Source organism: Heloderma suspectum, chromosome 1 (genome assembly GCF_057233095.1).
Source record: "Heloderma suspectum isolate Gila_16-S chromosome 1, 16-S_ref, whole genome shotgun sequence".
In the NCBI taxonomy this organism is placed as follows: Eukaryota; Metazoa; Chordata; class Lepidosauria; order Squamata; family Helodermatidae; genus Heloderma; species Heloderma suspectum.
In genome coordinates this window covers 438449091-438461345 of record NC_139458.1, presented here as the reverse complement: position 1 = coordinate 438461345, position 12255 = coordinate 438449091, and the positions used below count along the sequence as shown (strand labels likewise).

Here is a 12255-nt window from a genome sequence, read left to right as displayed (position 1 = left end):
CCATTCTATGTTAGCCAACAGGACCAGCGTCATGCCATGCCAAGATTCTCTCACCCCCAAACGTGGATTTGCTTCTGGTCCTTTGCAGGATCTGCCTGAAAATGAGCTCCTTCACCCACCCCTGAACATCCGCGTGGTAGACTGCCGGGCCTTTGGGCGTTACACCCTCGTGGGCAGCCACGCGGTCAGCTCCTTACGGAAGTTCATCTACAGGCCTCCAGATAAGAATGGTCAGCAGTGGAGCACAGCAGGTAGCAATGAGAGGAGGGACATGCCATTGGGGGAGAGGTCCTGCGGTGGGCTAAGAAGAGGGCACAATCAGTACATCCTCAGTGCCCAGCCTTCAGGGGTTGGCTTGCAGTGTGAAGGAAAAGGGGAAGCTGGTAGAATGAGTGGCAGAACATTCTTGAATGACCCGCCTCTAGAGCTCATGGAGGAGCTAAGAGACTGAGCTGTAAGCAGCAGAGTCCCAGGTTCAAATCCCTCTCCCCAGCTATAAACTCACTGGGGAGCGTGATGCCAGCCACTCATCTCTGACCCTGACCCCACCACTGAGATATAGAGGCTATAATGATGGCCATCGTTGCATGGTTCTGGTAACAACTGCTGAAATACAATATGTGGCACACTTCAGAAGTGATAGACATCAGCCTGCCCCAACATGGCACCGTCCAGATGTGTTGGACTACAACTCCCAGGAACCCCCAGCCAGCATGGACGGGCCTTGGAGCATCCATTGCATAAGCGTTCTTGTGTATTCAATACTTTGGCATGCTTCTCACCCCTCTGAGTTTTCTCTTTGAAGCCAAGGCCCGTATTTTCTTCTTTGCTTTTTCAAATGGTTTTCCATTCTTCAGTCTTACGTGCTTTTGTCTTACCTTTTGGCCTCCTCCATCCCAAAATGATTCATGTCTGCTCTTTCTCTCTGTCTGTGCCTGTGTGCTCTGTGCTGTTCCTTTCTCTGTCCTCTGTCCAGCTAAGCTAATGAGCGCCTATGCAGCCCTGGCAAATGGAGGCCCCTACTCTTGCCCCGCAGGTGAAATTGTGGTCAACATGGAGCCAGAGTTTCCCATCAAGAAGATGGAGACCATGGTGAAGCTGGAAGCGGTAAGTCACAGAGTGATTAAGGCTGAGTTATGAGGCCTCCTCTGCCCGGTGTTCAAAGTGGAGGCCGCTGAAACCAAAGAAGGCCCCCCTTGCCTTGTTGCCTCCTAGGGTGGCCCCTTATGAATCGCCAAAAAAGAAGAAATGCATCACCAAAAGAGGATATGGACTGCATAAAGACTGCTAAAGACTGCCTACGCTGATTTAAATGTATAGATGCAAATGTGAAAATTATAATAATTTAAATAGAAATACAGTATAGCCCACTATGGCGGAGAAGACAGTGTCCAGGTGGGTGGCGTGCTTGTCAGTTCAGCCTGCTGTCCAGGCCCTGCTAACCGTGGATGGGCAGCTGTTCTGATGGTTCTTTATCTTTACACTGGCATTGGACAGGGCAGCCCTTCAAACAGAGGACTGGCAGCTGTTGAAACAGAGGACTGTCCTCTGTAAAAGAGGACAACTGGCCACCCCATTGCCTTCTGACATTTCCAGGAAGGCCTTGCTCAGTCCTCTGGACTCCGTCCCAGTGGTGAAGCCTAAGAGCAGCAGGAGTGTTTCTGCGGCCCTGGCCCCCGATCCATTTCCCAGAGCCCCGGATCCATTCCGCAGAGCCCTGAGTGTCCATTGGTGCCAATGGAAGGACTTTTCCCTCAGCTTAATTGCAGTGCAGGGGGCCATTTCCAGGGGAATTCTCCACTTCCCCTGTGCTACAATACCCCCCCCCAATATCTTCCCCTGCGTGGCAGTTAAGCTCAGAAAAAAGAAAAAAAAAAAAACCTTTCCCCACTGCTTTGTGATGGTCAGGGTACAAATAACTGAAGCATCCATTTTATCTGAGATGGTTTGGGTAAGAAATTAATTGGCTGGCTTTGCCTCCTGTGAAATTTAACAAATCCTGGTAATTATTTCTTAATTTGCATATACAGATATATGCAGAGTTATGTCCTGTGGGGCTGGGGGCTGGATCTTTTAAGGGCCCAGCAATTCCCCTGAAGTCCTGGTCACTGCATTTGCTCATTTTCATCCCTTGTTAGCTTTGCCAGTCTCATACCAGTCTTCTCTCCCCACTGTCTAAGTTTACTGTAAGCTTGTTGGAGCAGTTTTGTTTGCTGCAAAGTCTTGTGTATTGATGTTGTTGCATAAATAATAAAAGCGACACCTGCTTGTCCTGTCCTGCTTTGCTTGCATGGATACAATACTTGGAGCAGTTGTGCTTCTCGGCAGAACCGCATCACCCAGCTGTGGCAGCCCTACCAGTCGACGTGGGTGGGGTTGTGCCTGGGGTTTGCGCCATCCCCTCAACATTTTGTACCCCATGTGTTGGTGGGAGCACAAGCAGATTTCCTAACTTGTTGCTTGCTCTTCCCCATTCCTTTTCCCTATGGCAGAACTCTGATGCGGTCGTGAAGGTGGACGTGGTAAGTGTATTTTGGAAGTTCCAGCATTTGTTGAGACCAAATTCCACATGTCAGATTTGACAATGAATTCTAATTTGGCAGTTTCATGTTGGAGGCCTCCCTTTGCACCTTCGTTTGTTTGGGAGTGTGGTGACTGCTACAGGAAGTCCTGGGAGACTGAATTGCTCCCCTGCTGGTTTCAGGGTGTCATCTTTTGGGATGTCTAATTTGCATCCTGAAGCCTATCACCAATATTGATAAGTTAAGTCTGGAATTGCCGTCAAAACAGACAGCATGGTCTGCATTTGTCTGGTATTCTTCTGAACATGCAGAGAACAGCTGTTGAGTGTTTTGAGGTAGTAAGGCTTTCTAGCAAGCTCATATGTCCTACTTGTTGGAAAATCAAGTAAGATGGGAATCTGGGGAGGGGGGACTGGGTGGCTGGGCAGTGGCACAAGAGCTTGTAGTCGTGCAGTTCCCTTTACTGGCAGTCTGATGTGGTACTGTCCGGGAAAAGCCTGACCATGTGATGTATGTGTTCGTATTCTTGTGTAGCCATTGCGTTTGCATGGAACTCTTTCCCAGTAAACGTCTTTGCTTTTGAAGGCTGTTGCCAGGTTCCTGGAGCCCGTGGGCTGTTAGCACAGAGGATTCCTGCAAAATCCCACTGGTGGTGTTTTCATAGTTCAATGCAGGAAGAGACCAAAGATGTGGAAGGAGCAGAGACACACTGTAAAGATGAGTACTACTGACAAGCTTTCTTTTGTCTGCCTCCTTTCCACCATTTTGCAGTCAGAAGAAGAGAAGGAGAAAAAGAAGAAGAAAAAGAAAGGAGGCACAGAAGAACCTGAGGAGGAGGAGCCAGATGAGAGCATGCTGGATTGGTGGTCCAAGTATTTTGCTTCCATCGAAACTATGAAGGAGGTGAGTGATCGACTGGCATTTAAGGGTGGCTCTGGGAGGTTGCTCATTTGAAATATGAGCTGCAGGCACTGCCCCCTCTTAGAGAAGAGAAAAGGGAACTTGGAAATATCAGCTAGTTCAACTGGCAATGTTATCCCCCTGAGATGGGAGGCTGTGTGAGACCTATTCTCACAGTCTTCATGGGCCAGAAATACAACTGGAATACAACTCTATCATTTGGGATGAGATGTACTTGGCCTTTCCAATTTTTTTTAGGTTGGATTGATCTTGAATCAGCCAGGCTTCCTGCACTGAACAGGGGGTTGAACTTGATGGTCTTGTAGGCCCCTTCCAACCCTATGATTCTATGATTCCCCATCGCCATGATCCAAACATCCTGTGGTACTGGCCATTTGTGCCACAGGGACAACTTCATTCCAGCATGCCCCAATATTCTGCCTACTCCATATTCTGGAGGACCATCCAAACCATCATAGTAGTGACCACACATTTTCTAAGACAAATCTGTGCCATATTCACCTATCCCATCATACTTGATTATCCTGAGCCCTCCAGATGAAGGAAGGAAGGAATGTACCCCTCTGTGATAGTAGGCTGTGAGACCCCCATTCTCCCATTCTTCATGAACAACAGATACAAGTTGAACCTGATTCTGCAATTTTGTATGAGATTTTGCCTTTCCAAATTACTCTAGGTTGAGCTGGTCTCCCCACTCCATTTGTTCCAAGACCAACAGTACCATATTCACCTATGATCTCTAATCTTTTTTCTAGCTACTTCGGCAACAAGAGGCAGCTGCAGCAGAAGCTGAGGAGAAGGAAGAGATGGAGATGTCTGAAGGTACATTTTTTGAAAACTGGAAGGCAAAGAGACCAAAGGAGGACTGGGTAGGAGAAGGAGAGTTCATCCAACATTTGTTTCCACAACATTTGGAGAAATAGTGGAGGCCTACTGCTGACAGTGCCCTTGGTTTTAACAGCTGCGGAACAGGCAGAAGTTAACAGATGAAGCATTCTTATCACTCCAGCTCCATAGCAAAGGGAGCATTTCGCCTGTAGATTGATTTGTCTGTCATGCAGCAATTAAAGCCAGAGCTTCTGTCTATTAAAACATGGCAACCATCCAAAGCTAGGTGGAATTTGGTGGCTAAGAGCCATGTTACATGTACCTCCTTGATTGTGTCTCCTGAAGGCTGTTTTTTTTTCCCATACAAAAGCATTTTGAGTGGCTTCCGGTTGAGCAGAAGATCAGTAAATGGTGGGGAAGGGGATGCTTAACCCTTTCCTTGACAGCCATTTGTCCACGCAATATTCCCCTTCCAAAATCTTATTTTATCCCAGAGAAGGAAGGTATGGGAACAGGACAGCACAGGAACTACTGAGAAAGCCTCTAAGATCGTGAAATTCTAGTTCAAGATTTGGAAAGTGTGTTGTCCCTTTGAGAAAAGTCAGATGCTTAAAGCAGATGCTGACGATCGAGGCCCCTATAAGAGTGAGCAGGAAGGTTAGTCTGGCTTCTGCAATAAGCTTCCTACAGTCTTATTATATGCCTGCTCTGCTGGTCATGTGACCCTATGAATCACACCCTTCCCTAAAGGGCCAGTCCGTTTTTCTGTCTCATTGGAGGTTGATCAAGCCACCCATGTGGAGGAGCCTTGACACTGCTTGTTAACCATGCTGGTGGTGGCCTTTTGGACTTGGTGCTCCAAGTGCCATGTTTCTCAGGGATGAGGCCATGAGGGTCCAACTCACAGTTGAGTAGGAGGTAAGATGGCCCCTTCTGCAAGGGGTGGGGCTGCACCAGTGCCATTTTACCAGCAGTCTGATAAGCAGAAATCGAGTGAAGTGTCTCCCATCACTTTATCCTCATCCCAGGAGAAGCTTCCCTGCTAAATTTCTATGGTCCAGTTCTCAGAGTGGTGGGAAGACCTGTGTCTGGGCTAGGGGCTGTACGCCTTGGGACTGCAAGCAGGGGGAGGGAAACCTTGGAGGTGGCAACAGACCAGCAGTTCAGGAGGCCAATTTCCCCTTCTGCAGTGCAAGCGTGGAAAAGACGCATGGGGTAATATTTCCCACTGTGCCACAGCGGCCATTGAAAGTGTGATCTGCCCATTCTAAGGCATTTCAAGTGACTGCTATTGGAGCTGATACTTGTATTTTTGGTGAACAAACATTCTCAGCCAAAAGAAAAACCTAAAAATATTTGGGGCTTGAGATGAAGAAAATAATAGAAAACAATACTTCTGCTTCCATTAAAAAAAAAAATTACGGTATCTTACTGAGAACTGTTGGCAATGAAGGCCGATACCCCACTGTCACCTTCGTGGGGAGAAAACTGTTATACCATGCATCAGAGATTTTTTAAACAAAGAAAATGCAAGAGAATATAAGACACGTATTGTAGTTTTCCAAGCAGACCCCTTCTATGGCACCATCACTACAGCATAGGCACTACTTTCCATTTGTCTGCTTCTCTTTGCCAATGACCCCAAAGCTAAGTTTCGGGCACATTCTGTTTCCTTGCTGCATGTGTTGTTCTTTCTTAGTGTGTATTTTTCTGTCATCATCCCACCATTGGCAAAGAGGCCATGAAAGCTGGCAGGTGTAGAATTAGGATCTGGAGCGGGGAGCATCAGACCAGTTAGGAAAGGATAGGGGTTCTGCATTGTCTTTTGATTTAAGATCCCACAGGCTGCCTATCCCAGAGCTACAAGGTTTCCTCCTTATGGGAGAGCGAACACAGAGAGAGACTTAAGGTGGTAGGAACCAGAGATGGGCGGCACTCCCCGGCTCACACCAGATTGGCTCAGAAACTAAGTGGAGCTCTTTCCAAATAAATCAGAAATGGCTCAGTGTATCTCTGAAGCCAGTTTGACTTTACAAGCCACCTCCCCTGTTCTAACAACAAGCCATCCAGCTTCAGGAAGAGGAGAGGAGGAGAAAGCAGGATTCAGGGGGCTCATGATGTTCACTTCTTTGAGGTTAGCATTATGACCCACCCCTGAAGCTTACAGACCAGCATCTGTAGAGCAGACAGCCTTGTTCAGGGTATTCAGAGCTACACTGTACAGTAGAAGAATGCTTCGTTTCTATGCTTCTAGCATGAGTTTATATCCTGGTATATGAGTCAACTACACATTAAAATTACGTAAGCCACCTTGCAGAAAGCAATTTGGTCAGAGATTAATAATCAGCAAACAGTGCATTAGTTAGTAGGCTTATCACCAAGAAATGTACACATCCTGTGTTGACTGAGCCATCTTTAGAGTCAAGTACAGTTCAAAAGATCACTCCTGCAATGCTGTGCCTGGGAGTTAAGCCAGTTAACTTCTGGGAGTTAAGCCCCAATGAACATAGTGGGATTAGGGAAGGATGAACAAGCAACTGTCGCCAGGATTCTCTGAACATCGCTGGCTGCTCATCTTTCCTTGATTTGCACTTGCATTTGTGAGCACCGTTTGTTTTGCATGAACGGTAACATTGCACAAAACCAACAGCTATCGAACGTGAAAGTTGCACAACCTCTACATTTGTGCAAATTTCCAAAACTGTGTAAATATGCCCACAGACAAAGATGTGGGCGATTTAGAAGTTTTTTTTTTTTTAAGTGCATTTTGAGCAAGTTGTACATTTTTCAAGGACACATTTTGCAAAAGCAAATGCAAATTTGGGAACTGATGAACATTTTTGGAAAAAAATGCACTTCTGTTCGCGTTCACATTCGGGATTGCGAACAGGGCATTTTCAAGTGATTTACAAAGTGAAATGCAATTCTCATACATCCCTAAGTGGGGCTTACTTCAGAGTAAATATGTAGAGGATTGCATCACATGATGACAAGCATCTTTACTAACAGTACTAATTCATCCATTCAGCAGCAACGTCTAAGCTCAGTGGTTTTCCAGAAAATACCTTTGTTTCTCAAGTCCTACTTTACAGCCAGGACAAATGTGTCCCTGGAAGTTGCAAGATGAGCCCCTTTAACTTGATGTGTGTGCTGGCAGAAATGTTGTGCACCCTGAACGCTTTCAGCACACAAGACTAAATGCCTCAAGTTTTAGGTCGTGCGGGGGGGGGGGACATGGCCCCTGGACTGCATGTGCCCCCCCCTGGGGTTTTTGTGTCCCCTGTTGGGTTCCCTACTACAAATCTCAAAAATGAGTTGCGATCCAGACTAACCAAAAGGCTTTCCCCAACTCTTCCTTGCTTCCACAAGCTTGAGAGGGTTCAGACGAGGGCAACAAAGATGATCAGGGGACTGGAAACAAGGACCTACGAGGAGAGACTGAAAGAACTGGGCATGTTTAGCCTGGAGAAGAGAAGACTGAGGGGAGATAGGATAGCGCTCTTCACGTACTTGAAAGGTTGTCATAGAGAGGAAGGCCAGCATCTCTTCTCCATCATCCCAGAGTGCAGGACACGGAATAATGGGCTCAAGTGGCAGGAAGCCAGATTCCGGCTGAACATCAGGAAAAACTTCCTGACTGTTAGAGCAATACGACAATGGAACCAATGACCTAGGGAGGCGGTGGGCTCTCCCACACTGGAGGCATTCAGGATGAGGCTGGACAGCCATCTACAGGGATGCTCTGACTTGGATTCCTGCACTGAGCAGGGGGTTGGACTCGATGGTCTTGTAGGCCCCTTCCAACCCTGCTATTCCATGATTCTGTGATTCATGGGTGCTCTGGGACTCCAATGAATAGCCCATATGAAAAAGAAAACAGCCTATCATTGCTACTTCAGCAAAACTTTGTGGGCTGACCAGGCAGAATAACAGTTGCTGATTCCACCCCCATGCCGCCCCCCGAGGGAGGGCAACCGTGGTGGCTGCCCTCTTGACTGAAATTGCAGACCTAACTTTTCTTACACTTCACATCAGTGCAAGCCCATTTGCTACAGTGAACTCACTCCTGGTTTGTATCACCTGAGAACCACGAGGTCCAAAGAATGCATTGAAGCACTAACAGCAAGGATGAAGTACTAGTGTGATTGTCGCAGGGCTGGGTGGAGAGGGAGCCAGTTAGGAGCTGCAAAATTTGATTTTATTACCAGCTGTCTGTCAGCTTTCATGCACCTCATGGCTGAGTGTTCTGTTTCTCATCTCATGCCTCCTTCTTTACTGCAACCTCATGTTCCCCACCATCTGCCCTTCTCCTCAATCATCCACTGCCTCTTCCTTTGGGGCTCAGAAATCAGACTTGATGACTCTCCTATGAAAGGCTCAAAGGGCCAAGGGAAGATCAAGGAGAAAGTCAAGGCATCCAAAGAGGACAAGAAGAAGAAACAGCAGCAGCAGGAGCAGCGGCCTGAAGTCCCTGAGAAGAAGAACAAGCAGAAGATTGACGAGATGAAGGTGAGCCGAGTTCCAATGGGACAAAAAGTGTTTAAGCCCAAGAGCAATTTATGGTGGTTTAGCTCTGCACTGCTAGTCAGATAATTGATGGAGAACATGTCCTCATAGAATAGTAGGGTTGGAAGGGGCCTACAAGGCCATCAAGTCCAACCCCCTGTGCAAGCCCTGCTGAATTTAGGAGAGCTGTGAAGGAGACCACAAATTCACTATTTCCTCAGAATTCAGAATCCACTGGCACATTTTTGAGACATCCAGTTCCCAAGTTAATCAGACTAGGATGTACGAATTGTGTTAAATCTGTTCCATCTGTGTTTTGTGAATTGTCAGACATCTTTTGTTCCATTGTCTGCTCATTGACCAAATCAGATTTTTTTAACCAGAACTTCATTCCACTTGTGCTAATGCGCAAGTGTGTATTAGCACTAATGTGCACTTGTCCAACTAATCCACATTAGTTCATGTGCAAATTAGTGCAAATGTGGACAACTGGTCCGCAAGTCCACAGAATCTATGTGACATAGGAAAAGGTGGTCTACTGTGGAATCCAAACTCATAGGAGTCTGAACTCATTTGAATCTGTGGGAGATTTCTCCAACATCCCTAAATCAGACACCAATTGCTGCCAGCCAGAATGGCTAACAGTTAGTGGGTAAATCCCCAGCATAGTTGACACTAATTCAGTGTACAAAATAATCTGTATGTAACACCCCCCCCCCCAATAGAGCATTGTGTAAAATCTGAAGGGCAATGGCTCAGTCATAGAGCACATGTTGCATGCCAGGTTCAACCCCTGGCTTCTCCTGGTAGGGATGGGAAAACACCTCTCTGTGATCCCGAAGAGCTGCTGCCAGTTAGTGTAGACAACACTGAGCTAGATGGACCAAGGGTCTGGCTTAGCAGAAGGCAGCTTCCTATGAACTCCAGAGCCACCCAGTTGATTTCAGCAGAGCTTGGGAAGTTTGGGAAGCTCCCAAGAGATCCCTGATCTGAATGTCTGCCCAGATTTTGGAGTTCCAAATTACCTTGTCTTGTTACGAAAGTGAAACCAATGCATTAGGAACTGGGTTGTTGTAGTTGTTCCCTTCAAATAGTTTTCTAGGGTGGCTTACAATACTAAATCAAAAGTACAACAACAAAACGCAGCAGGAAGTAAGACTTGACCTAAGGCCACAAAACAGGGGCAGGCCATTCTTGTGCAAGGCTTCATGATTTTGCGGGATGTACAGCTTTGGGCAGCTCCATTCATGTCTTGGGACTGTCCCCCTTGGAACTGTTCCTTCTATTGACATGGATGAGACAACACTTGCAGGTTGGGACGGGAGGAGGGAAGTCTATGTGCATTAGAGCCGCTGCACTGGCAAGAGAGGGGTGCCCTGGGACAATTCCGATCACGGTTGCTCTTAAACAGGTAGAGGACCAGATCTTATGGTAGCCAGAGGCCCAATGGTGGTTGCCTTCTTCACTGATCTTTTGGCTCATTGCCATCCCAGGTGTACCCCAAAGAGGTGGAGACAGAGTTTGACAACTTCGAGGACTGGCTGCACACTTTCAGCCTTTTTCGTGGGAAGACTGGTGATGACGACGACGCTGTGGCCGATGAGGATCGCATCGTGGGCAGGTTCAAGGTGCGTGTGAGGCCGGCAGCAGCAACTTCCCCAGTCAGATCCAAAACAGTATGAGGGATGGTTGCCACCAGACCTTCTCCTGAATGTGGTGCTTATCCCATTTCTAGAAAAGAAGGACCTTCCCTTACCCATCCCAAATCATGTTGGCTTGGCTTGGGGGGGGACGGGACTGGAAATAGCTCAACTTATTTTCTAAAGTCAGTCTGATTTCAAAAGTCTGTCTTTCCTATGTGCCACTGGGGCCATTATTCCTGGTGCACTACTAGTGTGCCAGAGAGGGAAGGAAGAGGTCAGATCTTCCTCCTCCCCTCTGCTGGAGCATTGCTGCTGCCCCAGCTGGATATGTCTTGCTTAAAGAGAAGGGGAATGGAGTTTGGGGGATAAAGGGGACTGAGTGAGGGTCAGGGGAATTGAAGACTCGGGTGGATGGGTAACCCAGGGATTCTTCTCTGGCTCAGATTTTAATCCAATCTGTAGAAGAATTCAAGGGCCTCATAATGTTTAGACTTCTTTGAGCTTTGCTGGTATGTGTTTATTTCTCTGCACACAGAAAGGATACAGATGTTGTACCTCCCCCATCTTTGGCTCTTTCACGAGTCCCTTCTTTTCTCACATCCGCTCTCAGAGGAGACATAGAATTCTAATGGCTGTAGTGGGCAGGCAGAGGGACTGGTGGAGGAATGTGATGGGAGGAGCCAAAACCTCTCCCAGTACCTCTGAGTAATCAAAGGTATAGGCCCCGTCTCTGGGCAAGGGCCTGGCAGCCTTAGTGACAGAGTGAGCCTCTTCAAGTCAAGAAAAGTAAAACATTTGAGATGTGATGATGCCACAAAGCCAATTCAGACTGAGGGCAATCATTCCTGTGTTCGCTTTGCTGGATGGGTGAATAGTTTCACCTCTGTTTGCAGCTCCCAGTCAGCTGAAAAGCATGCTCCTTTCAGTGTACCCAAGTTCATACTTCCCTAGCATCATGAAAAATGGCTGCAGTTACTCCAATAAAAAATGGGATGAACCGACTCAGCTATGTTACATGTTGATTGGGAGGAGACAAGTTCACCATCTGCTTCTCCAACATTCATGATAATGAGTAAGGACAGCTTAGTGAGGGTTTCCACCTCCTGTAACAATTATCCTCATCCTGCTTCTAGAAAAGAATGACCTCCCTTCACCCCATATCAGCTCGTTTCATTTTAACTGGGCTCAAATGTCTTTTCATCCTGCAGGGCTCCTTGTGTGTCTACAAAGTGCCACTCCCTGATGACATCACCAAGGAGGCTGGGTATGACCCGAATTTCGGCATGTTCCAGGGAATCCCAAACAATGACCCCATCAACGTGCTCGTCCGGGTCTACGTTGTGAGGGTGAGAGCAAGTGAGATGTAGTTTTCAAGGCATCTTCCTTCTCACATCCATTCCAGCTCACTTTCGCATTTGGGTTAATGAGAGGGAAACCCCAATCTTTGTTTGCTTTCAACTGCTGGGTTCAGTTTTAACTCCCAAGTTTTTAGGAAGGTTGATGTCTTGCTACATCCTCCCCTTAGGAATGGGAAAGTTCAAAATAGCTTTGTAGGGGTCTTTTTAGTGTGGAGGAGGAGAAGAAAGCTGGCTCAACCCAAGCAGCTACACCACACAAGCCAAGTTCCACGCCCGGGATCCCCTGCAAGATTACAAGGGAATCTTACCAGACATGTCTGCTGCTTGTGTACCATTTTGCTGGCACCCATACAAATGCTTGCTCTCCCAATTGATCTCTTGGGTTGCCTCTGCAGTTGGACCAGCCCTAGAGACTTCTGGTGAGGCCATTATGAAGATAATGGGGAATGGCTGGATGGGGCACAGTGGCAAGCTCAG

General features: G+C 47.3%; 1 protein-coding gene across 1 annotated transcript in view; it reads left to right on the top strand.

The window, feature by feature from the left end:
- Positions 1–12255, top strand: part of OTOF (otoferlin) — a 167086-nt gene that overhangs the window by 142075 nt on the left and 12756 nt on the right. Inside the window, exons 29-36 of the mRNA XM_084833256.1 lie at positions 89–251; positions 977–1107; positions 2493–2522; positions 3294–3425; positions 4199–4265; positions 8647–8780; positions 10271–10405; positions 11629–11766. Of these exons, the coding sequence (XP_084689382.1) occupies positions 89–251; positions 977–1107; positions 2493–2522; positions 3294–3425; positions 4199–4265; positions 8647–8780; positions 10271–10405; positions 11629–11766 (930 nt within the window). The remainder of the gene's footprint in view (positions 1–88; positions 252–976; positions 1108–2492; positions 2523–3293; positions 3426–4198; positions 4266–8646; positions 8781–10270; positions 10406–11628; positions 11767–12255) is intronic.